General features: G+C 39.7%; 1 protein-coding gene across 1 annotated transcript in view; it reads right to left on the reverse strand.

Moving 5' to 3' along the window:
• STAC (SH3 and cysteine rich domain) overlaps window positions 1-27128 on the reverse strand; it is a 69993-nt gene that overhangs the window by 22271 nt on the left and 20594 nt on the right. Inside the window, exons 2-5 of the mRNA XM_015619830.3 lie at window positions 23722-23998; window positions 5390-5490; window positions 3099-3180; window positions 1561-1676 (exon numbers count right to left, since the gene is read on the reverse strand). Coding sequence (XP_015475316.1) covers window positions 1561-1676; window positions 3099-3180; window positions 5390-5490; window positions 23722-23998 — 576 coding nt within the window. The remainder of the gene's footprint in view (window positions 1-1560; window positions 1677-3098; window positions 3181-5389; window positions 5491-23721; window positions 23999-27128) is intronic.

The raw sequence follows: 27128 nt of genomic DNA on the forward strand, positions 1-27128 counted from the left end.
TTAGTCATTTCTACGCTTGAGTTTTCATTTATAATTCAACATAAATGTTATTGATTTAGAAAGCAATAATTACATTTATAGAAATTTTGTTTCAAAGGAAATTAAATAATTGAAAGAAAGAAATGTAATAATGCGACAGAAGGTAGAGTCACTTTGGGTTTAAAAAAAAGAAAAGAGAATTAGCAAATTCCTTTTAAGGCACAAATGGGGGTGGATAGAGGACATGTCCCTTAATAAACCCCTTGCAGACTTCACTTAATTCTTTCTTTAATTAGTTTGTCTTTCCTGTCTGACATGAATTAATGCCTGTTTAGAATCCACCTATACCACCTGAGATTACAGGTCAGCTGTGTGAGTGACCATGCATTTAAAAACCAGGGAAATGTAACAAAGATATTACAGATATTAAACAGATAAACATATATTAGCATGGCTTGATATTAAGCACATAAGTATTTGCTTTGAGACTGGGAGACCAACTCTCATCACGTCTCTGTGCCCAGTGATTTGTCTTATGAGATGTGCTCAGAAGAGATTGTCAGATAATGTGGGTCTGATTTCTGAAGATGGCAATCAGCTTTAGCCTACAGTGGATTCAGGTGTGGGTTTTTTTTTTGTTTGTTTGTTTGTTTTTGGGTTTTTTTGTTATTTTTTTTTTCTGGTGGGGAGGCTTTCTTGGGAATGGAAGAAGACCTCAAACATTAGGTGTAAGCACCTGTTTATGAGAGGCTGAGAGAGTAGGAAATGTTCTTTCAACACCATGAAGGAGCTCCTGATCTCATGGATCCCAATACTGGGATAAATAACCATTTCTGTAAGGAAGAAATGGCCAATCTTACTGTTGAACAAGGTATGGGTGTAGCAAAGGCAGGGCCAAGGGAACTATCCATTCCCTTGTTCTCCACCTCTTCTTCTATGGTCCTGAAGAAAGTGACTTTTATGATTGGAGAGAGTGAATGACAAACATTATCATTAAGGCCAAAACCTCCCTGTCTGGATTCAACAACCTGAGCACACCTGTCTATATTCAGGGTTTGGAGAGAGAGAAGGATCTGTAATGACTCCCTTATGATTCTGCACTGGACAGAGGTGGAGGTCCCAGTCCCTTACTCTGCAGTAGCAATGTCTTAATTTTGTCTGGGCTTGTACTGGGGTCATGTACTTTTAAATCTAGGTTTTGAGGACTCCAACTCATCATTATCACTTGTATGAAGGGCAAATATCACTATGCATCTACTCCAGCCTGACAGTTCAACATCTCTGTTACACTTCTGTGTGGACATGCAAAATAAAAACACTAATATTTCCTTTTCCAATCTGATAAAAACAGTTCACTAATTTAATTAGTACTTTTCTCTTTTTCTCAGCAGTCATCTAAAAGATACATAAAATTTGCAAAAATAACAAGTTTTCTGGTCTCAATACAGAATACGAGAATAAGATTTTAGGGTTTTTTTGAGGTTTGAAATACAAGTTTTGTGAACTCCAGCAGAAGCTCATGTGAATGAATATCTGTTGCTCCTCCAGAAAGAAAATGGAAGAAAGATGTGGGATACTTACAGAGTTTCTGTTGGGAGAATCAGACCCACTTCCAGAACTTCCTTTTTTGGTTTTCTGAGCTAAAGAAGTCCCAAAGCGGAGAGTTTCGTACACAGGGTCAACTTTATTTCCACAGGCTGCAACAGAAGGAGCAAAACATGTATCAATCAATACCTTGAGGATATTTCTGGTCATGTTCCTGCTTAACTTGGAGCAACACCTGCCTCTACCAAGAGGTTGAGCTGTATGCTCAGAAACAATTTGAGACAATATCCTGGTAAAAAGTGAGTGTTGAACTTAACAGAATTGCTGTCAATACTCTGCTGCCTCTCTACTCCCATAAAGATCATCCTCCTCTTATAATGGCTCTTCAGTTCTTGAAGTCATTGCCTTGTCTCTCTTCACCTGATATTCTCCTTCTCTAATCATCACTGGTGCTCTCTGTGTGGAGGTAAGGAAGACAAAGTACCAGGAGGTTCTAATCCATGTTTGTCTCTACCAGTGACTTCTTGGATCACTCTCAACAGCAGTTCTCCCTCTTAGCTAGCCACAAAAATCATCTCCCATGCAAGAGAAATGGGTGTCTTCACTGGGAACAAGAAAATTCAGTTCAAACTCTCTTCTACATATTGTATTTTTTGACTTCAACTTCCCTTGTGACACAAGGCCGTGGGCATGAAGATTATGACACATTTGTAGCACTATGCAGAAGGAGGGAAATTTTAGCCAAAGTACTGAGAAAATACAATAGATTTTGGATTTTGGTAATAGCAAAGCACATCTCATTTTTTTAGCCAGAGTTTATTGAAAGTGTTTCTATTACTTCTGATAAAAATGATAGGTGTTTTTTAGAATGAGAAACTCAGATGAAATCCTTGTAATTTTTGTTTTTTAAACTGCTTATAGTAACAAAGCAAATGTCATCAGACAGGTAGTTTTAAACTGACTACCAGTTTTAGCTTTTATTTTTTGTACTTCCAGGTCTGCCTGGTCAGGAAAAATATTTTCCAGAATAAACTTAGCTTCTCCATTTCAAAATGTTTCTCTTTAGAAATTTGGCATTACAGGGAGGAAAAAGTGGTCTTTCAAGAACTCAGACAACATGTAGATATAATCAGTAAAGAAAACAATATGAGGAAAGTAAGAAATATGGATGAAAAAGCATCCCTCAAAAGCTGGACCAGTGATTTGAATACCTCCTGCTGTTTTGATCCTCCCGTTTTTAATCTACTCTTTCCCAGTTCACACCCTTATCTCCATATTTCAGTGTTTCTTCACTTCTAAGCTCCTACCTTGATCTCAGGTAGTCATTATTATAAACAGTGTAATTGCTAAGAGGTATGCATACAGGGTTTTGAGTGAAACACACAATGAACACACCCTCTCCTCTTCCAGCTTTGTATCTTTGAAGTGGTCCTTTCCTGAGATGGCAGAAGGGCATCCAGTCACTGAAAGGAGCTGGACGGCTGCTGAGGGTAAATACCATGGCTGGAAGTCTGCCGCTGCTGTTGCAGAGCATTGCCAAAGGAAGACTGAATGGAAAAGCAGTCAAAACCTACCAATAGGCATCACTTCTTTGATGCAGCCAAACTGTTCGTGAATGAGCAGTGGTGAGCTGTAGTACCGTCGAAATCCCTTTGGCTGGAGGGAGAAAAAGCAAAAACAAGTGAAGTGCATTGCTTGCTTTGACTGTTGAAGTAGAAATAGCCTCAGCTCTTTGGTTAATGGTGGAACACTGTGGTGAGGCTGGAAATTTGCCTCCTGTTGTTCAGTCGCTGTGAGGTTTAGAGATCAGATGCTTATTTGATTTTTCTCCTAGAAAAAAATCAGTTTCATATATTTATGTACAAGGTGGGGCTCATTTTCAGCTCTCCTTTCTCTTTTGACTTTCACAAAAGCAGCACTAATTAATTGCAGCAGAAGTGCTGAATCATTAGAGGTTCTAGGAAGTTTCCCTATCTTATATAATGTGAATTTGCATTGTGTTGTATTTGTTAAACATATGACTATCCTTCTTCATTCTAACTCCAAATCCTGATGTCCCACATATGCACATGTGAAACCCAAGGAATTTAGAACCTTTCTACAGGTTTTTCTAAGGTTTACTACTGACTGACTGCAGCTTCCACTTCCGTTTTTTTTTTTGTTGTTGTTGTTGTTTTTGGTTTTTTTTGTTTTTGTTTTTGTTTTGTTTTGTTTTGTTTTTTCTCTTGTAAGGTCAAAAAGCTCTCCAACCTGTTACCAGGTATTCTCAGTATCCTGTGTAGAGAAATGCACCATAACAACTCAAGTTATTATTAAAGGATACCATAATATGGAAAAAAATGGTGCCTATTCCACTCTAAAAAATGTATCTCAATTCAGGCAAATGCTTAGTACTCCAAATTAATGCCTTTAACGCACTGGAATTTCACAAATGGTCTCTGATTTCCAATGTCTGCAGTCTGTGAGTACTTCTAGTCACAGTGAGAAGTGAGGAAGATTTACAGAGATGTGCATATATTCCATATCCTCTGTTCAGTGTACCTCAAAACCTGATAGACAACTAGTTCTTTAGGTAATGAGCTGCAGAAAAGACTGAAAAAGACTGAGGGGACTGATAATCTTGGAGTTTTAGAGGAATAAATTCCATATTCTTCAGCCTTGTTTACCCCCAAGCTAGATTCAGACAGAGCATTGGCATGAACTCACAAAACTCCTGTGACTTTGCTGACAACTTCCTGACGTAAATTTGGTCCCTATTTCTTTGTTTTTGTAAACTAATTACTACAAGAGCTGAGGCTGGAATCAAGAAATGCATGAATCAATTAACATGGGATAATATTTGCCTTGTCCAGGGCTTGTCATTGAGCTCTTCACAGACCAACTTCCTGTACCAGAATCCCTCATGCTAGAACTATGATCATGGTTTAGATACATAAAGACTTGCCTCAGGGATGTAAGCAACAATAGCTTTCAGTGAACACTCTTGTGTGGAAAAGATCTTTCCAGTGCAAGGTGGGGTTTGTAGCACTTTTGAAGTCAGTGCTTGCATTTTCCCATCACTTAACACAGTAAAACTTGTTTGCTTTTAGCTCATAGTTGTCTCAAGTGCCTTCAAGTTGCAACAAATCTGAGAACATCTGAAACATGAATGTATGTACTTGCTTTTCATATTCTAATTGGTATTTTTACAAGTTCTTTTTCCAAAAGTAACCAAAAGGAACCAAATTCCTGTAAAAGTGAACAAGGTGCATTAGAATTATCTCATACATGGTGTACTGTCATTGCCAGGCATGAGATTTTGCTGCTCAGAAGACAACTGAGGCACTAAAGTGATGTGTCCATATAGAGGCAGGTTCCTTCCACGCTCTCCTGCTAAGAGCTTGCTTCAAATTCTGTAATGTCTTACTGTGAAATATCCTTTGGGTTTTTTTTTTAAGGTGAATTATTCTTTTTTATTCAATCTCTAGCAGTGGAGAAAACAATAAAACATAATTTGAAGGATTTTTCATTTGTTAAACCCTACTGAAATATTATGATTAATTTATAGCATTCTTTGAGAGGTTTACACTACAGCAAGCACAGCTGAAATCAATGTAATTAATTTTGTTAGCTAGCTAAATTTGTATTCTGTAAATGTATTTTCACATCCACAAAGCAGACCAGATATGTGCTTTGGTTTTGTTTGCATTCTTGTGCAGCAGCAGTTGCCCAAATTGACAACAGGGCACCACCTGGCTTCACTTTTCCCACCTCAATAAAGTGATCTGGTGTGGGTTCTGTTAATGCAGCAGCTAAATGCACACATGGGGTTCAGGCACACAAAGAAAGTGGCTCCAGCACAAGCTGCCCAGGGCTGCTCACTTACCAGCTTGCCCATGCAGCGCTGCTGTCCGATGCTGTCTGCACACTTGTGGTGGATGCTCATCTTACAAGCCTTACAGCGCAGTCCGTGCTTAGCGTTTGTCCCTGTGAAATGCATGGCAAAGATTGAGTTAGACAAAATCAATAGTTTCCATCCACTGAAACAAGTGACCTGAAAGAACTGATGGGTCAGTTGCAGCAGAGCAAATATTGACAGCATTCTTTGCCTTACCTACTTTTAAAAACGTGTATTTGTGTACCCATTGTCTCTCCATTTTAGGCATTTTCCCCCCAGTCTCCTGGCTAAAAGGAAATATTTATCCTGGCTGTTGCCTTTAGATATATATTGGATTATACTGTGCTTTATGATAATCTGACCAACAGTGTCTCTGCCTCCTGAACACCAAGCCAAACTCTTTGTTATTTTGGAAGGTCTTGGCATGGCTGTGCATGGCTGAGGGAGCCACTGAAGGAGCACCTGGGCTCTGGAGCAGCTCTGGGGAGCTGGGTCACCAGTGGAGGCCCAGGTTTTGTGGGTGAGAGGTACCTCCAGGCACATGTGAGAGGGTTAACCCAGCTCCCTTGCCATTGCCCACCCATAGGCAAACACATTCCTGTTTGTATGGTTGCTTTTCCTGTGTGGTTGCCCTGGATAAGTGTGCTGTGAGGATTTTTTTTTTGAGTTGTAGTTTCTTTTCAATTACACATGCTCAGAGCAATACTGACAATTGCTCCCAGGAACTGCTGCTCTCACCATCTTGGCCAGAGCTCAGAGGGTGCAGGAAGAGATTTTTGCATGTCCCTGAGTAGAGCAGTGAGGGTGCTACAAGTTTGACAGTGCTCTCCTCCCTTGACAGTGGAAAAGTTATGTGTCACATGTAGGGGAGCTACAGCAGAAATTTTGCATTAAAGAAGTAGAATTCTCCCACTAGGCCAACAGTAGCTCTGCATTAGCTTCAGTGAGGCCCTATGTTTAAATTACAGACCCAAGTCTGCCTGCTTCCAGGCAAGAACAGTCACTTTTATTCATGCAACCATAACACTTCCTAAACTATGCAGGAGCAGTGATGCTGCAGCAACTCTTTTATTCCTGCAGGACTGCATAAACAGAACAAGTAAACAATGTATCTGTTCATTATATCTACTGTGAGAGTAAGTATGAAATGAGGTAATAAAAAACCCTAAAAACTCTTGACATTTTAACCAGCCCTCATTAGTCAGACACGATAAATATTAGTCAGAAGGATCCTGCATCTGAAAGTACTCATTAAGCTCATTGGTTATTTGAATAGTCAAAGCCATGTACCTGCTGCCAGTTTCATTCAGTGAAGTGATACCTCAGAAAGAAGCACTTCAGGGAAGGTTTTGTCAAGCTGGTGCCAAAGCCTTGTGTTCCACTTTCAGAGGAAGAGGTGTCTGAAGTGGCCACTTTTACAAGCCAGATGAGGCAGGCTGAGGTAGCCATGGGCTGTTGCAGTGAGCCAGGCTCAGATGTTTCACCTGTCAGCTCCCTTTAGGACAGGGAACCCAGATCCTCCCCACCTTCCTACAGAGACTGCTGGAGAGATAGGGACTGAATGGGGTTGAGTGTGAGGAGTGTCCTGGGGACTTCAAGGGAGTGGGGTTAGCTCCTGGTCCCCACTCCGTTGCTCCTTTCAACCACCTTTCAGTGTGTGCAGACATCCTTTCCTTCTCTTTTCTTTTCTAGGGAATTTTTTTCCTAGCAAACACAGGATTTCTTAGAAGAACACATCTGTTTGTTTGGTTTCTTCTTCCTGCATGGTTGCACTTGGATTAGTGTGCTGTGAGGATTTTTTCAGTTACAGTTTCTTTTCAATTACACATGCCCAAACCAATATTGACTTCTGTGGCTTTGTGCTTTTATTACTGATGATGAAATGCTGAATCACCCTTCCTGGTGATCAACAATTGGCACTAAGAAAAGAGTGGTTCCCTCACAGTTTTTCATTATATTTATAGGGCAGAATGCAAAAAGGAAAATGACATCACAGTTGACCTATGCAACACATCAGTGCTTACACTGCGTCTAATTCTCCTCTCATGCTGGTATGTACTGAGTTACTCTTGTACCAAGTTGCTCCTAAGATTTAGCTGTGAAAAGGCAGATAGTCTTGCAGACAGTCCTTCCTGCTGGCTGTTATGCCCTTCCAGCCATTTTAGTGTTAACTTTGCAAGGTGGATATTGGTCCTTACATGTTATAACCATGTGATCACAGAAGATACACATTTGTCAAAACAACTGTGCTCCCAAATGATGTGCAAAATGAATTTGAAGCATCTGTTGCTCTCAAAAATCAAACTCCAACTCTTTCAGAACAGAAATCTGTGGTCATGTGAAAATGAGTAAGAAAATTACAAAAGAACAGCCCTGTATTTTCCATTGCTGAGTGCCATATTTTTATATCTGAGTAGCTAAGTAGTGGCTTCAAAGAGAAGAAGAGTAGTTCAGTCACACACTTGAGTCTACAAGAAGTCTTTGTAAATCAAAATGAAATCCCTGTAACTACCAAAAGCTCCTATCTTCAACCCGTTTTCAGTTCTAACTACTTGGTTTACAGTGGGGCTAGCTTGGAAAAAATTTCCCTGCATCTCTCTGCCTCCCACTGAGGAATAACTACAGAGCTTGGAGAAGAAGCATTTATGCGGTATTTATGCTTAACCACCATATCTCGAGCTCTGAAAATGGCATTTATGCAAGACACATATTTTTTCCCCCACAGAATAATTCTTTCTTCAGTTTCTCTTCCCCATTACACTAAATCACTCAGAGAACCACTGCTAAGCTGTTTCAAAAATAGTGCATGCCAGGAATCAGATAAATACATACCGGCAATGTACCTGACCCAGAACTTCCTGAGATTCAGAAATTAGGCACAATCACAGTCACATCACAGAGAAGAGATTGCATTCAGTACAGGTGTAAATGAGACCAGGGTTTGACTCATTGCATCAACTTCTGGCCTCCCATTTATGCAAACATTTTGACCTTGCAGATGCCTGAATGGGGCAGATTTTAGGAGATATCTGGTTTGAAATAGGTAAAAAGCAGACAGAACATGGGTCTTGCAAGGAAGTTATTTAAGGATGAGTGAGTACAGTGAGAGTTCTACCGTCATGCACCGGTATAAGAAAGTTATTGCATTATGCCTAAAGTAATGGCACAGGATATAGGAAAGTGTTGAAACGTTATTTTCCAATAAATTCCCCTGGAAATCACGAGCAAGTTAGGAATTTGGTCTGAACATATATTAAATAATAGAAATTAAGTGGTATTAATAACCCATAAAAGTAAAAAAAAATAAATTAAAATTAACAAAAATAGTAACAATAATAGCAATAGCTATGAGAACAAAATATGGCATACTATTTGAGGATAATTTTCTTTCACTGCCATAGGGTACTAGGTCTTGTTCAAAGTTGAATGTCTCTCTGTGGCATGGTTATTCCCACTGGGTTAATCTTCCTGTCGATTGAAGCATGGGGCAGGGGAAGGGTAAGGAGAGAGTTCACATTTGAGCTGGTTACAGCCCTGTCTGGAAGGTCCAGTTAGTGAAGTCTTGGACACAAACACAATCTCCTCAGGGATGTGTGCTGAACATTGATTGATGATCTGCAAGCCTGACCATCACCACTAGGTTGATTCCTGTCCCACTAAATAGCTGATGGCTTGATTGCAGCCTACTGTTTACTCCCACCAGCAGATATTCCCCTATACCACCCTTTAAGCAAAGCTGGAAGTAGTCACTGCTCTTAGTAGTGTATTAGCCCACCTGGAATAATTTCAATCAGAGGTGAATCAGAAGTACAGGAACAAAAGGCTTAACAATTAAGCTCTATTTGGAGCAACCCCAGTACTTTTTACTCTGGTTTTCATTCAAAGGGGGAGTAGACTAACAGCTTTGATAGCTTTTCTATTACCTTCAAAAAGCAATCATCCCTCCTGCTTTCCTCTCCAAAGACCCTTACTAAGGTTACTTAAGCTGATTGTTAAATACTGATCAGGACAGAACAAAATTCTACTCAATCGCTTTTTGGTAGCTGTGCGGGGATGTGATTTTCACTATTTTTATTCAAGGCACACTACTTCATTCACCAAACAGGTCAGACAGTGTTTGATTAATGGGCAGTTCTAGTCAACATTTATTTTTCACTTTCCTCAGTCAGTGTGTGTCTTTAAGCATCATCTCTTGAGTAACGTGTTAGCCTTATTCCGAATACAAAGTGATTAATGGCCTGTGAGTTTTCTCATGGGCTCGCTGTCTTTGTCTCTTGCCAAAACTTGTATGAGATGGCTCTCATTTAGGGGACTAAGGGGTAAAACTGTCAGAGGTTGAACTAATATTATTTTGGCCCACTTGCATGTTTAAGCAGTAAAAACTGCAAACTCTAAAACTGAGGGTTTAGAATGGAAAGTACTAGATATGTTTAGCTAACTTATAGTGTCCATGAACACTTAACATGTTCTCTTCAGTGAATGAAGCAGTGTCCGTGTAATCATGAAATTCATACAGGGAAAAAGACACACAGACGTTTGAACAAATGTCCTCTGTGTCCTATTCATTAATGTATCAATTATCTCCAGGTCTGTATAGGCTAGTATTCCTTTTTCAAAGAACAACAACAACAAAAAAAGGCAAAACTGACAAAAGAAACAGTATTTCACTGGAAAAAATGAGGAAATATCAGGTCAGAATACTGAGTAGCTCTTAAGTAAACTTACAAATGAGGTTCTGCCCAGTCATTTTCTTCACATATCAGCTAATATATCCAGGCACCTAGGTCTGGAAGGATGCATTGTTTTGAAAAGCAGGTCAAATTTAATAACACCTTGCTAGAAATACTCTGTGACTGGGTCAGCTCCCATTTGAATATCTAAACCAGTGGCCAAGTTTTCCAGAACAGTCATGGAAAATTGAATCTTAAACTGTTTTGATAATATGACCTTAAGTATCACTAAAAGAACACACTGCATCACTTTTGTAAATTTATATATTTTTTGGAGGAAACCTAAATGGAAACAGCACACCTCAATATAGGTGAATGGAAATATTTGGAGTCAGAGAAAGACAGAGGAAGCAGGGCAGAATTTGATTCTAACTTTTTGTCTATGTTTCCTACAAAAGCAGTTTAGTAACTACTGTGCATTTCTGGAAAGTCACATTTTTCCTAAAGAATGCAAATGAAAATCTGCTTGTTACACACACACACACACCAAGGGAACCTGTATCATCCTCTTGGCCAGCACAGCTATGGCCAGAGCACTGCTGGCTGATGCTTTTTGCCTGTTGTTCCAAGTCTCAACACAAGATTAATGGCTGGAGAGGGAGAACAAGCCCTACAGCCTGGAGAAATTTCCAAGAAAACAGAAAAAGTTGGTAACAACATGATGTTATGCTGACTGTATAAACATAACTATATTAGGCACTTATGCCAAAGTGGGGAAAAAAACAAAAAGGAAAGGATAAAAATGTTCAGGTCTATAAAAGAGAGAAAGAGGAAGGGAAAGAGACACAGAGAGACTGTCACCTCCAGCTAATCCAGCTATGACCCAACCACTACATTTTATCATTCCAGCTGAGAGGAAAATACCAATCAGAAATTGTTTTAAAACTTTCAAAAATAAATACATTTAAAATTACATAATTTCCATAGAACTTCAACTTCTGCTGTGGGAGGCTGATAAAAATAATGAACGTCTTGCCCCTTTCTCCCTAAATGCATTTACAGTTGTCACCAGAAAACTTCATCCATGCCAACATTTATGGGAAATGGAGAATTTTAAGCAAGCTGGGCCAGTATTGCAGCAGTGAAGGGTTTAAGATGCCACTGTTAAAAGAGGAAATCCCCAAAATGGGACTGGTGCCTCTGCAGTTATCTCTAAGCTTTTGTTCACTCTATTCTCATACCCCCTTCTTAGTTTTAATTTAATTGGTTTTGCATAAAAGCTCTGATGTTGAAAGAAATTCCTATTTTTAAAATTCCTCTGAAGCTGCTTCCTGCCCCTGTGGCTGTCTGCTGCTGGACAAGCACTTCTCCTTCTCCTTCTCTATTTCAATAAAGAGCTGTGAGGAGATCAGAGAATTGCATTTTCTACACAAGACATCCAGATTTTTAAAGTTAAAAACCCTGAGCCTAATTCATTTAAACCATTAGGTTTGTAAGAATGAGCTGGGAAGTCCTTTCCTCACCCCTCCTCAGCCTCCAGTCACCTTACAAACTATGCTCTGTCCCAGTGCCTGGCACCCTTCTGATTATTTTTTTGACTGATGCTGCCCCAGCACTTTTCCCAGCTGGCATTTTGAAGAGTACAGAGGCACAGATCCTCATCTGTTCATCAGGTGGGCCACAGACCAAAGACTGAACTCAGAGTTCCCCAGCCACCCCAGAGGGCTGAACACTGGAAGTCATTGCTGCACAATACCTGATTGAGAATTCAAATTGATGGCTACTCTTTAGTAATGAGGTTTCTTTCTTTATTAAGTTGTGGGTCGGATTTTTTTAATAGTTATATCTGCCAGTTCAAAATGTGCAGAGCTTTAGGTGTGTTAAATTTATAATTTCTTGGGATGAGGTACACTGTACAGGGATGTCCAACAACATGTTGGAGCTAAAGGAGGAACCTCTGAACTTGGGAGCAAGCTGCCAGGTGTTGACCTGATGCCTTGACTGCCTGAAGTGTCCTGTTTCCCTGACACCTTGTGTCACTCCAAACCAAATGGGATGTGGAGAGAGACTATATGTTGTATATTTACATTCTGTAGAGTAGGACTTGATGTCCAGTTAAATGACAAATGAATTTCCTGAAAAATGAATAAATTTTATATTACATGTCACTGAGCGGTGTGGGTCCATTCGAGTCCCTATCCCAGTTTCTCCATAACAATATCCAATGTTTAAATAGCAAGAAAAGTTGCTTTGCATGCAGGCAGGCTACAAAACAGTGCATAAAATTAGAACTGACTTCCTAGTGACATAGTTTTCTTTAGAAATGACATGCTGAGAAAAAAATGAGGCAGTAATAGGCAGGTTTTTCTGCAAGACTGTTACAGAGATGAAAAATATCCCTTCTAAAATAAAGTCTTTTAAAAATTTGGCCATAAGAATTTTTTTTTTTTTTCAAAATGCACTTTTCACATATTCAGCAGCTTTGCTATAAAAGGCTATCCCTGAACGGAAATATCCGCCTCCACAATTCTTAAAATATCATCTCAGGTTTTTGATCATCTAAATGTTAATTAGGATGCTGGAACGCCATGGTAAATAAACTAACAGCTATTATTGAAAGAAAACGTCCCCGTCCCCTAAACACTAAACATGCTAAATCACATCTGACATTCTTTGCTATGAGCAAACTGGCACTGATCTATTGATACCTACTTTTGTGGATAATTTTCAAGATTGATGGGCCTGTACTTATAGGTCTTTGAACTGGGCTGCTTTGCTGAGGAAGAAAATATTTCAGAGAAGAAAAGCATAGACCTGGCTGTGGGACATGATGGTGCCAGAGCTGAACAGGACAAGGGAACATGGAGAAGTTAAGCCTGATGTGTTATCTCAAATGAGGGCAAGCAGAGATGAATGGCTGATTTTGGTCTCAGTGGTATTAGCAAACATTGCATTTAAATAACTCTTCTTGAGGTGAATATGATGAAAGTCAAATTTCTCCATTTTGACAGGCTCAGCTTATTTGCACCTGTGGTCTTGCATGTTTTGAAATGAAAATCATCAGTTTCAGCCTTTTTTCCCTGTGTTTTAAAATGCTTTGAAAAAGCAGTTGAATTTTGTGGGGTCGTTCACATGTGCCAAAACCTTTATCTTCCAAGGGCCTTGTACCATTACAGAGGAGTTGGAAAACAGAAACCAGAAATTTGAACAAAAACTATGATGTGAAATGAAGACCAGGACTGTGAACTTGCTGAAAATGTGGGGAATGAATTACAGAACAAAAGAACAGTCTGTCCTCAGCAAAGGGATTTAATGTCCTCTCTTCTCTTCAAATGGATTTTTAATATAGCCTGTTTCTTATGTAGCTCCATCATCATCAAGGGCTTGAAATGAGAGACTGCCGTTTGCCAGAAGATCAGGAAAATCAATTAGAACTATAAAATGTTCAATTAAAAAAACCCCAAAAACCCACAAAATCCTATTTTATATATACATATATATATATATAGCCAGTTGTTCACTGGCCTTCTGCTGTTTCAGACTTCTGAGGGTTTGGGCTCTTTCCTTCTGCAGTAAAACAACTCCCTCAGCAGTGCAAGCTCCCAGTGTTGTTGTTGCAGGTCTGTGTAGGCACAAGCTGAGTGGCAGTGCCTGCAGTGATGGGCCTTGCATGCAAAGTGCTGAAGTGGGCCTTAGCAAGACCACAATGCCTCTTTCTCCCTCCTTTTTCCATTTTACAGTAGCTAGTGACGGAGATGGGAAGTGGAGCAACAAAATATAACTACATGTGACTAAAATCTAGTGCTTGGTCAGGATTTGGCTACAGGCAGAGATTTCTGTTCCAAAGCCATTTCTTCCCTTGGATGACGCACAGCTAAGGAGGATCTCATCAGAAGCTACAGGTGTAATTGCCAACATGATTTGCTTGGACTAGAGGGAATTCAGGGCACCACCGTAAATAACTGGGTGGTTACACCACTTTGGTGGGATCTGTTTTCAGGGAAGGTATTTCTACAGTTAGTCAGAATGTGCTTCTACTTTTCAGAATTTTACAATCACATTTTTTAGCAAAATGTTTTTCAGTTTCTCTTCCAATATATACAATCACAGAATCAATTAGTTTGGGAAAGACCTCTGAGATCATTGATCCAGCCTATGACCTAATACCACCTTGTCAACCAGACCATGACACTGAATGCTATATCCAGTCTTTCCTTAAACACTTCCAGGAATCATAACTCCACCAGTTACCTGGGCAGCCCTTTCCAGTATATTTTCTTGTTTTCTGTGAATTCCTCCTGATTTCCAACCAATGGAAAAACATTCAAGTGAGACCTTTCACACCAAGTGCAGGTTGGGGGAGGTGGGGGGTGGGGGTGTTGGTAATTTTTTTTCCAGAAATAGTTACTGATTTCAGTGAAATCACACACTCCCCAGAGTAAAAACACTTCATTTACAACTGTCATCTGCTCAAAGAGGCAATCTCAGCCTTCACTCTTATAACCTGAGAGAATTCTTTACTTGACACATAGCAGTACTGGCCTAAAGCACATCTACACATCTTCCAAGTGGCACAAATTACTGATTAAATGAATAAGAAAAACTTCTGTCAAATGATGGGCACAGACAACTCCCTGCATGTTATAAAGGAAACTGCAATGAAATCACAATTTTCAACTACATGTCATCTTTTACTGAGCATGTCTTCAGAATTGAAAGTCAGGACCCATGTGTTTGCAGCACCCTTCAGTGTACAAGGTAAATGTATGTCAAAGAGGAAAACAGCTCTGGATTTTGTATACCTGGAAAACTAAAATTTTGGCAGTTGAGAGAAGAGCACTGGAGAAGTTGTGGTAACTTGCATTCCTGTTACCAAAGCAGAAAAGCACGCGATGATCCATGTGAGCCACAAGGATCACTGCTCTCTGAGACATCCTTCTATATTAAGGACAGCAACAAGCAAACGTGGGTAGGCATTTTACTCTACATGATGGCACTGTGCTATTTCTTGCAAAAGCATTTAAGTGCCTCATTTTAAGATTTCTGCAACTCAGAGTAAGGTAAAGCTTCTAATAATTCTGCTTCTAGATAATGCTTTTGTCAGCTATTCAGCATTGTAATTATCCACATAACAGTCATGCTCTGGTAGATAAGGACCCTAAAGAGAAAAATAATGTTTTTGCTAGAAGGTCAGCTTTAGAGAAGATGCACTTAATTTGCTTATCTGTAAACACCCAATATCCCATGTGAGCCCTGGAAAAAGTACATAGCAGGACATAAAAAAACCCACTTGCATTCTGCTTCATCTCTTGGCCTTTAAAAAACCTTGAGCTTGCCATTATGTTCTTCATTAGAACTAATACGAGGAACAATGATACCAGGAGCCTACTCACTACTGAGTAGGGTGTTTGGTGGTTTTTAATATACTTTTTGGTTAAAAATCACCATGGTTAGCATAATATTAAAGTATTAATTGTAGATGTTCTAGAAATGCTTATTGTTTTCTATCTAATTAAACAGCAAATGTTGGTCAACATTTTTTAAAGTCTCTTTTGACTGAGGATTAACTGCAGTTTCATATTAATATCAGTTTCCCCCAAATTAAAGTGAGCTTGAAAATTATCTAGTAACAATTGTGAAACATGTCTGATGCTGCTCAAGGACAAATTAGAATTTAAAGTATATTTCCACCCTCTTTTCTCAGCTAAGCAGTTCCTGATTATCCAATTTACTGATAACATTCTTGCTTCATCTCAGAGGAGGAAGCCCTCCCGGAGGATAAACAAACTAAATATTTTCTTCTCAATATTTCTTGAAAGTATGTTTAACTCTTTGTTAACAAAGAAAAATAATAATTTAATGCAGGAATATGATGTGGCTCCCTGTAGCTTTTCTACAAATGTGGGGCTGTATGACTTGGATATATTTTGCCATGTTTATCAACAAATATGAGTAGAAGTAGATGGAGTACACCTATACTGCTCACACCAAATGTGTTTCTATACCTTTCCTTCTGTTTATTCCCACTGTATTTATTTTAACAGACAAAGCTGTTTCACTGTTGGAAATTTTGAAAAGTCGAGATGATATTACCTATACCTGACTGGTCTATAACTAACAGTTAAATGCATACTGTACAGTTAGGGTAATTAATACTTCATATTTCCAGAAGTCTTTTGTTTGGCCCTTCTTACAGGGCTCCACTCAGAATTGGGGAGGTCTATGCTTATGGAGAATTATTAACTCAAGAAAGAGACGGTAGGATAAGCATTTATAATTTCAATCTAATAGGGTAAAATAATTATTTTACACCAATTTTTAGCAGATGCATGTTAAAAAAATATAATGTTTTTGTTTACCTTAACCTTAATACAGCAGAGAGAGATGATTTATGCAATTCTCACTCATGCTGACTCTCAAAAGCACTAGAAGATTTAGATGCCCAGAGCCATTCATTGTCATCAACTGAAACAAAGTGTCTTAAATCCCGGAGTAAATTTAGTGGAGGGAAGGAGGAGGTAGAGGCAGGGATTGTAGATCATTTAGTAATATATTGGATGGTACCTGGTACCACTTATTGAAAAGATTACACAACAGCCCTTTTTCAATGAGTCACAGAGTGACTGGGTCTGGAAATGACATCTGGAGATCATTAGGTCCAATCCCCCTCTGAATCATGTTCTACTAGAACAGGTTGCACTGGATAATGGCCAGATGGGCTTTGAAAGTCTCTGTAACATGAAACTATGCAACCTGTCTGGACAACCTGTTCCTGTGCTCTGTAACTCTCTCAGTAAATAAGTTCTTCCTCATTTTCAGATGGATCTTCCTGTTTCAGTTTGTGCCTGCTGTCCCTTGTCCTCTCCCAGGGCACCACTGAGCCTGGCTTCATCCCCTTGCAAACCCTGCTTCAGGTACTTACAGACATTGATGAGATCCCTTCTGTTGTCTTTACTCCAGGCTGAACAACCACAGCTCCCTTAGCCTGTCCTCTAAGTGAGGTGCTCCAGACACCCAATTGTCTTTGTAGCCCTCCACTGGATCTGCCCCAGGAGCTCCATGCATCTCTTGCCCAGGAATCCCAGAACTGGACACAGCACTCCAGATGTGGCTGAGTAGAGGGGCAGGATCACCTCCCTCAGAGTGCTGGCAAAGCTCTTCCTAATGCACCCCAGGATGTCTTTGGCCTTCTTGGTCACAAGGACACTACTGGCTCTTGGACAGCCTGTTGTCCACTGGGACCTGCGGAGCTGCTTTCCAGCAGGTCAGCTCCCAGCTTGTACTGGTGCCTGGGATTGCTCCTCCCCAGGTGCAGGCCCTGCATTTGCCTCTGTTGAATTTCTGGAGCTTCCCCTCCATACAACTCTCCAGGCTGTCCAGGTCTCACTGGATGTCAGCACAGGACTCTGGGGTATCGGTCACTCCTCTTGGTTTTGTAATGCCTGTGAACTTGCTGAAGTTGCATCCATCCCCTCATCCAGCTCCTTGGTGGACGCACAAGACTGGACCTGGTACCAACCCCTGGGGACCACCACTAGCAATGAACCTCCAACTGGACTCTATTTCTGCCATTCAACCAGTTCTCAATCCCTGTCAATGTCCACTCATCCAACACTTCCTGAGTTTTTCTACAAGGATGTTATGGGAGACCGTGTCAAAAGCCTTGCTGAAGTCAAGGTAGTCAACATCTACCACTCTCCCCTCAATTAACCAGCCATTCATGCCATCACAGAAGGGTATGGTCAGGCATGATTTCATGATTCTTCCTCACAAACAAAACAAAAGGAGTCCGAATTCAGCTGCTTTTGAAATCTTCTTTCTGTAGGGAAACGCTTAGTAATGAACAAAACAAATTTATACTGTAGTAGTAATAGTGTCTCTGGAGAATAGATGAGGGAAGGCTCAGATGTGGCTACACAAGCCCTGCTCCAGGGGTATGTCCTCCCTGCTGCAAGCTCTTTACCCTTCTCTGCAGGGGACAACTCTCCTTCTGATGAAGTGGCAACTCTTCCCTCAAGGTCATCTGTGTTTGGAGATGCTAGAGAGACTAGGCAGAGTGGAGGGAAGAACTGAATGAATAACATTATTTTTTCTTTCATCCTGCAAGATAAATAAAAATGCCTTTTTTTTGTTTTGTTTTTTCTAAGATCTCTTTCCAAAGAGTCTTCCAAACTACCATGGCCTTGGAAAAAGTCAATTACAGTCATGCTTCCACGAATACTATTCTACTTTGTCTTGTTGCCAAGAAGTGGGGGTCAATCTGTGACCGTTTACTGTGGCTTTGTCTACCTGGAAAATGCTGGATAGAGGCAGGTTTGGAGCAAGCCAGAATGCCTACTTCATGAAATGAGGCAGCAAGCTTAAAAAAAAATTCATGCATATTTTTTAGGAGAGAGCTGATCAGACTGGAGGCAGAAAGCACTGTGTCATAGTTCCTGTGAAATTTTTCTATATTTAATAAACATCCACATAAATTACAGTTATATAAACACTTCCTCTAACCATGGAGTTTTTCCAGTACTTATTAGTCGCAGTTACTGATAGTCTAAGAGAAGAAGTTCAAATGCAGGATATAACAGAAAATCTAACAGAAAAACCATAGCTTCAATCTAGATCTCTTTCTTTCCTTTATTCCTGCATTTGAAAAGCTTGGACAATTTATCAACTTTGAGGCTAACTTTCTGGAGGATTTTACAATACAGCTTTGGGGATAAAGGGGTTGAAAGTTCTAGCGGCCACAACTGCACACTGAAATAAAGTAATGCAGGCTGCTTTTAAAAGATGAAGTGAGAAAGAATTATTCATGGTACTTTTTTGGCTGTCTGAACCTCCAGAATGACTGGCTAAACCAGAACAGACGGTGGTAGGAGTGAGTCAATTCTGAAGGGATAACACAATTTCACTGCTTAAGCATTATTGATTAATAGACTGAAAGGAAGCTATGCTACAGCTATGTTTTGGTTTTATCTTTTTTGCTTGTTTATTTGTTTTCCACAGGTCTCTCTAACTGCAGTCTGGTTAGTTCCCTGAGAAGAAAGGTACTGAGTTATTTACCTCCAGAGGTGCAAAAGTCCAGAGACTTTGCATCCAAACCAGAAACCCAGTTGCCTTGAGAACACTTAGAGATGCAAAGATCTCAACTACCTAAGCCAGGGTTGGCATGACCCAGAAGGACCTGGTTTTTACTGTTACTGGACATTGTAGACCACAATTTTTTTTGGTCTTCCTGCAGGTTTGTTCCAGACAAACATGCTCTAACAGGCATACCAAAAAAAATGGTTTTTGATTAAAATTCTATGCCATAGTTAAGGTTAAGAATGGAGTGAAACAGTTAGGTACACTTTGAAAACGCAAAGAAAGATAGGATATAAACAAGCAGATATTTCTTTAAAACACAGCTTTGAAAGATTCACTTTAAAGTAATATATTTTTAAAAGCAAAGTGCCTGACTTTTTGCTGAATTACTTATATTTGATTTAGATGGGAATACATTAATTGCATGTAATGTGCTTGGAATATGTGGAAAATAACCATTTTTTTCCCATGTGAATCAGCACAGGAAATGATCTTCAAATGAGTAAAACGTTGAGAATTCTACAGATGGAGGTTTTTCTTAAAAAGTACACAATATTTTTCAACTGTAGGGTACTGACATCATGTTTTCTTCAACAGTGAGGTGTCACAGAGATGATTGATGACACACCAGAGACTGAAGAGGAGCAAGAACTTGCTTCTGATCAGAATAGTTTAAGGCTGTAATCTGATGCAACATTAATTTAACAGTATCTATCTTCGCTGGCGATAGGCGGTTTTGCCTCCCGTAATTTGCCGCTGCCAAAGCTTACTGTTCTTGCTAAACACAGAAAATAGTAGATAACACGATGCAAACTCAACAGGTATCTGACTTGGTTTTCTTTTCACTGTGATGTAAAATAAAAAACTCATAAAACCAGTGTCTCCTAAATGATGATCTAGTAATACATTCCACAAGACACTTTGATTTTCAAATTTTCCCTTGCTGGGGTTAGATATTAAAATAGTAATAAATACTACTACTAAAACCAGCAAATTAATGGTTTTCTAAGAGATGTACTGTGAGAGGATGTTCAAGGGTGGATATGTTTAGGAAAATATGTAGCCCTCCATGGAGCTGAAACCTCAGTCCTAAACTAACCGATGTTAGGCACTCACAGCAGCAAAACAGTGAGTGGGAGAAAGAAGTACAGAGTCTGCTCCAACGCACTATTGACTTGCTCTGAAATTATGTGAATTATTACTGTTGAATTCACGATTAGAAATGATGATTTTATTGGAGAATTAGATGCTGTAAGAAGGCCCCATTAATGTAAAATGGATTCTGCATGCACTCTTTAAAACTCCTTCAAATGTGAAATTTCCTCCATTATTTCATTTGACAGAAAATTACTGCTTCTGTATCAAATTTTCCTTCTGTTTACTGAGGTGGAACTTGAGTCCCAGTCTAGTGCAATTAGTAGGAACATTCCAGCTCCTGCCTTTAAAGTGAGGTATGAAGCACACTATTAATACTCTTTTTTTCATTTCCGAAATCTAAGCAATAAACAGATTTTCTTTTGAATATGTTTCATTGCACTCTAGGATGCATGAAAAACATTTGAAAGAGTAAGTTTACTGGTACATATATACTGATTGCACTGCATCCCAATGGCAATATTTGGCTCACAGTGCCCAGGAATCAAAGAGAGATGATGCACATATCTTCTCCTAGTAAGATATTATTTCAAGTTAATTTTGCTGTGAAAAGAGCAGCACAGAGAGCCTTCTGCCTCTGCTCCATGTGTCCTGTTCACTCTGAAGCTACAGACGGATTCTGCCACATGAGTGAGACTGAAGCAGTTGCTGCACGTTCATGCTGTGCACTGTTCATTACACTGCCATGTACCAAACAGAGCTGCTCAGTTCATAGTTCAGAGTGCCATTTAAGGTGAACCTGGTGGCAAAATTGGAACCATCTAAAGTCAAGACACAATTTTCCTGGAATCTTTCCTCCAGTCATAAAAACATGTATCATGTCTTTGCCTTTATTGTCATCAATGAGGAATTTAAAGACATAGACTCATTACTCTTAAATGTCACTGCCTGTGAAAAATGCAAATACAGAGAACAAATAGGCTCCAGGTTTCGAGAATAAATTCAGAGTCCCTGAACAGAAATGAGGCTTTTTCAGTCTGTCTTTGAGGGCAGGCTTGACAGGGTTTCCTGAAAGCTGCCTGTTTTGCCTCTCTACTCCTATAATCCACAGTTGTACAACCTATATGGATTAATTGAACGGCAAATAGCAACATCGAGACCTACCACACTGCTTAAAATACAATACAGCAAAACTAGGCATGACTGCAGTAAGGATCAAAGAGAGAAGATGGCAGGAGCAGAGATGTTTTGCTATGAAAATTAGGGCATCTATACTCTAGGGCATCTTAAGGTAAAACCCTCAACATCTTTTCTGCCTAACCTCCAAGCAAAGATGAGCTGGAGGAGGTCAGAGCAATTCACCTGAGTCAGACTGCTACCAGACAAAATAGGTCACATTAGTTTCTTCAGCAATTATAAAAGGCTTCTTTAGCTAATGAAGTGGCTAAGATAGAGAACAGAAAAATGAATCCCTGAGCAGAGAGAACAGAAAAAAGTTGAGAAAGCACGGGGGTGGTTAAAGCTGATGTTTTGAAGCTTAAAGCTGTGCTTCAGGACTTTCCTATTCCAGGCAGACTCAGAGTGCCCAGCAAAGGAGAAGGGCAGGAGTGTTTATGAACTGGATTTACTCTCTGCAAAGTTTGCTGCCAGCAATAATCTGTCATGAGCAGCAGTATTTTGAAACACTGCTGCTGAGTCATGCAGATTTGTGATGATATTTATCTCCATACAACTTCACAAGAAGCCAGAAATTCAAGGAACTTATATCTGCAGTATATGTTTCTGAAAATAAGCTTTGATAGGTCATCCATCCACATTACTGAAAGAGACAAATTCTGAGTCTTTTCCCATATATAAAGTTATTTCAATTAACTACTCTTCCAGACTTACTGTCAGTTTCTGGAACTTCCCTGATACTGATACTTTTCTGCTTCTCTCTTTCATTTATTTTACCACTTCAAGTAAAAAAAAAAAATAAAAAAAATCCTTAAAAGACTGGAAAATGACACCAAAAAAATGTGATTAAAATTCCTTAGTTTCCTTGGATTTAGTACAGCTGTGGTGAAGCAAGAATATAAGTTAATTTATGGAACCAAGATTGTCTTGCATCAGTTTTAATGTTCTGTAGTCAGCTGCCTTTTCCAAAGACCACAAATTCCTCACACAAGTGGGGAACACTGAGCACCCTCATTTGAAAAATGATCAGTCCTATCAGCATCTTTCAAGAACTTACCATACTGTTACCTAAAAGGCAGTGACTTCCATGCCAAGGGACATGAGCTTCTGACAGTGAGCTATACAAATTACAGACAATACTTTGTACTCAAAGACCTGTACTGCTTCTACATGAAGCTAAATCAGTATTTAACTCCTTGTTATACCTAAAAGGTGAAAATTGTGTCACTCACTTTCACACTGGTAAATTGCCACTGAATTTACTCCTGCTCTACTGTGCTGGGACAAGTAGAAGGAAGACCAAACTGTGTGCACTAGCCACAAGGATGTGAATTTCCAGGATCAGATTTCTGAATAGCAACTCCTGCAGCTTCCCACTGAGGTGACCTTGCAGGTTCTACACCTCCAGGCACTTGTACTTCTCTCTTGACCTCTCCTTGCACAGCCCTATGGATGATCTGCATGAAGGCTGGCTTTTTAGGTCTTCACACTGCACTGAAAATTACCTTACAAGTAGGATTCAGCAGGGAGTTTTTTTCTGCACACTAGATACAATAATAAAATTATCTCCTGTCTGTAAGTCAGTCAGTCCCTGGCCAGAACTTACATACTCATGGACAGCTTCAGAGAGCAGATAGACCTGTCTTTCAGAGGTATAAATTAGTAGGAGGTTTTGCACATATGAGGGATCAGGCTGAAGAAACCCAAGGAAGTCTGCAGTGTAAATTAGGCTGTTGTATTTGGTTTTTGACCTGGTCTCCCAAAATATTCATCCTAGACAGCCCACACCCACACAAGCAGATAAGAGCCTACCACCCAGCAGATGCTACTTCTTGTCCCTTAAGTGACATGTGGGACAGCTGGGGGAGGTAAGTATGGTCACTGTGGAAGGGAACTGGGGCAATGCAGGATGTGAAGGCAGACAAGGAGAGATAAAATTACTGCTGATTAGGCGTCAGTGGAAAAGAGTGAGGATAGTAGCCACATTTGCAATATGGGTTTCTGCTGCTCCTAGTGTAGCATACAACTTGTGCTTGGTGCTCTGTATAACACGAATGACAGAAGAGTTTGATTCCAGCTGAATCTTTCACCTGTTATTTGTCATATCAGTATGTGTCTACAAGGCAAGACATCTGTCAACAAACGTAGAATTTGTGTTATCCTGTGGCAGATATGACATAAATCCAGAACCTCTCTGCATGAATATTCTCAAGCAGACATCTGGGCTCACAGAAGTTAGAGAAAGATCATCCTGCAAGTTCTAGCATGGACACACAATGAGATTTTAAATAAAATGTTTCTTACCGACAATCATATGGTTGCAGACATCACAGAAGGTTGGTTTTTTGAAGATGTGCTCCTGGAAGATGTGAGTCTTGTTGTTTTCTGACAGCTGTTGGGCTCTGGTGGGCGAAGATGCCTGGCTTTCTGAGTTGGGGAGCTGCCCAGTGCTTGTGCTCACCTCAGGCATCAAGTCAACTTGCAGTTTCACATCACTATTAGTCCTCTGGAAGAAATTGTCTGCACTTTTACTCCGCAAGCTTTTTGTCTTGAAGGAGAGAGATCGTTTCAGTTTCTGCAGCTGCAACAAATAAACCAGTTATAATTACTATTTTTTCTACTGTAAAAGAAATGCAAGGCTCTTGGTTTTGGGTTGTGCTGTTGCCAAGTGAACCTGGGAGCTACTGTCAGACCTTGAATCACCTGAACAATAAAACTGACTTTAAGATTTAACCATCAATTTCTGAGCAAAGAAAGCAGATCCCAATCAGAAAACAACTTACCCTACACATATTTTCTGATGGCAAATAAACTTGATAGTTCTAATGGATGTTTCTTCTGGTCTTTATTTGCAGGTACAACAACAAAGAAGTATTGCTGAAAGTTAAAGGCATTGGAGGAAATACTCTTTGTATTCAAGCATGAAGGAGTTTAGAGCATTATTCATCCTCTAAGAGTACTTAATCAGCCTGTAAAGCCATTACAGGAATAGCTGTTAAATGGTAGTACATGACAAGTGAATTCAGTAAATATATTTGATATACTTAAATTTCTTGAATTTGGAAGAAACAAAGATTATATACGTTTTATATTATATATATTTTAGATTATATGCATTTAATTCGCTTTGACTAAGAAATTCTACTTTTATTTATTTTTTTTTAAGGACAGAAGTCTTAACAGCAGTAAGAGTGTAATTAGCCGGCCAATTGATTGTTAATTAATACTAGTTAACACACATTCACGTATGTTCTTGTACATTGTGTGTTGATTGTCAGGCTATCAAGGCATTACTAAATTAGAGTGGTTAACTCAAACTCTGTAAAATGCTCTTGTGCCATATCAGCCATCCTCTCATTTCATTTTTCATCCTCTTCCCCAGTTTTGTGTACGGTTGGGAAGGGTACTGGAAAAGGCACCAAAATAATCAGGAAATTAGCCACACAAATTTGTGGGTTTGTCAGCTCCAACATCCCACAAGGAGAGGCCAGGTAAAAGGAAAGCCAGCTCAGAGTCTGCTTTGTGTTTGCCCTCTGTGAAGTGCAATAATTCTGTATCACCTTTCACTCGGCATTATTCAAACCACTGCAAAATAATTTCAATCACCGCTGCTATTCTCTGGGTAAATGTGATGTAACAACTGAAATTTTCCATGCCACTCAGGCTGTCTGTGGTAACCAGCAGGAATGGTTTATATTAGAAACTGTTTATGTTAGAAACAATGATTATTTGGAATCATAATTCACACTAATATAGAGGGAGGGAGTTTACATGCTTTCCCAAAAAAAGCATAGAGCTGGTACGTCCCACTGACTCAGTGGCCTCAGAGTATTTGCTCTCCCTAGGTTCTGTTCCTGATCCATCTGATTTCTTTATGATGTGGTTGACAGCACTCTGTTGGAGAGGAGAGTCAAGACACTGAGGGGAAGCATCTCTTCCACTTTCAGAAACAAGCAGCTTGTTCCTGGAGAGGGAGACACCAGCTCTCTACCCAATGCTTCACAATAAAATCCCAGAGTCGTATAAATGGACAAGGAGCTGCTGTTGGCTGCAGTTAACAGTGTTTAGGTTTACTAAATGGAAGCAAACTGCATTCTACTTCCTGAGCTGTTCCTCCATGGTAGTAGGGAGGCATCAGAGCCTGGAGCCCACCCCACATTCACTCTCTCACCCAACAACTCACTCTGGGTTCAGGGGAGGAGCCCAGGATCCAGAGGAGGGAAATACCTATTTGCAAGAAACTCTCAGTCTCTAAGGGAAGGTGAAAATAAGAGCAATTAAGTAATTAAATGCCAACTATGAGGTAAATGCAGTTTATGGTTTCTGATGCTCTTTCAGCAGAAGACTAAGTCATGGACTGATTGAGCCTAAAACTCAATGTAAACTGCTCCATCAGAATGTGAGATCTTGCCTCTTCCTCTTGGATGTTAAGTTAAAGGCTCTTGAAAGCACTGAGGTTATTCAGTTCTGAGATTACTTCATCTCACCAGTGACAGCCAAGATCTCAGCAATAATTCACCTCCTTGCTCCTGAAACCTTTCTCACTGAAGTCAGACCTAATTAGTGTAGCAAAACACAGAGAATTACCACACCACAAGGTGACTGAAATGGCATCCATCATTGATTTGCCATCCATTCCTACGGTGCCGTATGAAATGAATTAAATTTCAAAAACACTGTTCCTGACAGAAAAGTAAACCTAAGCTGTGTGATACAGTATTTGTTTTATCATGAAACAACAGTCCTGCTTGTTTGGACAATGTATGCAGTATATTTTAAGAAGCTTTGCATTTACTATCCTTATCCCATTCTTATGTGCACAGCTATTTACCAGCAGAGGAGGGATCTACCAGCAGTTTTATGTCCACCAAGCAGAAAAGTCAAGTTTTCCAAAGAAGACTAGTCCAGCATTCAGGCTATACCTGCCCAAACTTACAGAAAAACACTCAATAGCACGGAACTGCATATTCTGTGCATTCCCTCCCAAAAAGTTCAGAGGACACATACCCAGGAATGAATTGAGCAAGTTACCTTCATATATTTGGCAGGTATCTTTGCACAAGCTGATAGTCCTTTCTGAAATTCACTGAGCACCGTCCTGTGTTCATGCGGGTAAATAATTCCCAGACAAGATGGGCACTCTAGTCAATAGCCAAATACAAATTTCATGCCCATTTGCATTCAGACTGGAAGACACCTACATGTTTGGCTTGTGTTGTATACCTAAAACACCAGTGGAAGTCTGGGCTTATTACATCCCAAATAGTTTATATGTGTAGAGAAGTGACTCTGAGAAAATGAAGAATATTGGCAAAATTTAGCACATTGCACAACTAATTACACATTTTACTGTTAAAAATACCTCTCAGATCTGCAGGTTTTATTTTACTTCATGAGTAAGAGGGAGTATACAGAGCCATAGAAGATTGGCATCAGGTTTTAAAATCAGATCCAACTTTCCTTTCTCATATTAGGCTCATGAGAGAGTTTGAAGTAGGGCAAAGGTATGTGATTGTTTACTTAGGAAAAGTTGGCCCAAGCAAGGGCAAGGGCTGGTTGTTATACATGTATAAACTATAAAACCATAAAAGCTTAAGTAATTATTAGACTGCAGTTGAGTAAGCATGACTTCCCTTACTTAAATATCACCATCTCCTCATTTTGAAATTTGCTGTGGATTATCCTCATAATTTTATTACAAGATTTCAAAT

The sequence above is a fragment of the Parus major genome, chromosome 2 (assembly GCF_001522545.3).
Source record: "Parus major isolate Abel chromosome 2, Parus_major1.1, whole genome shotgun sequence".
Taxonomy (NCBI): Eukaryota; Metazoa; Chordata; class Aves; order Passeriformes; family Paridae; genus Parus; species Parus major.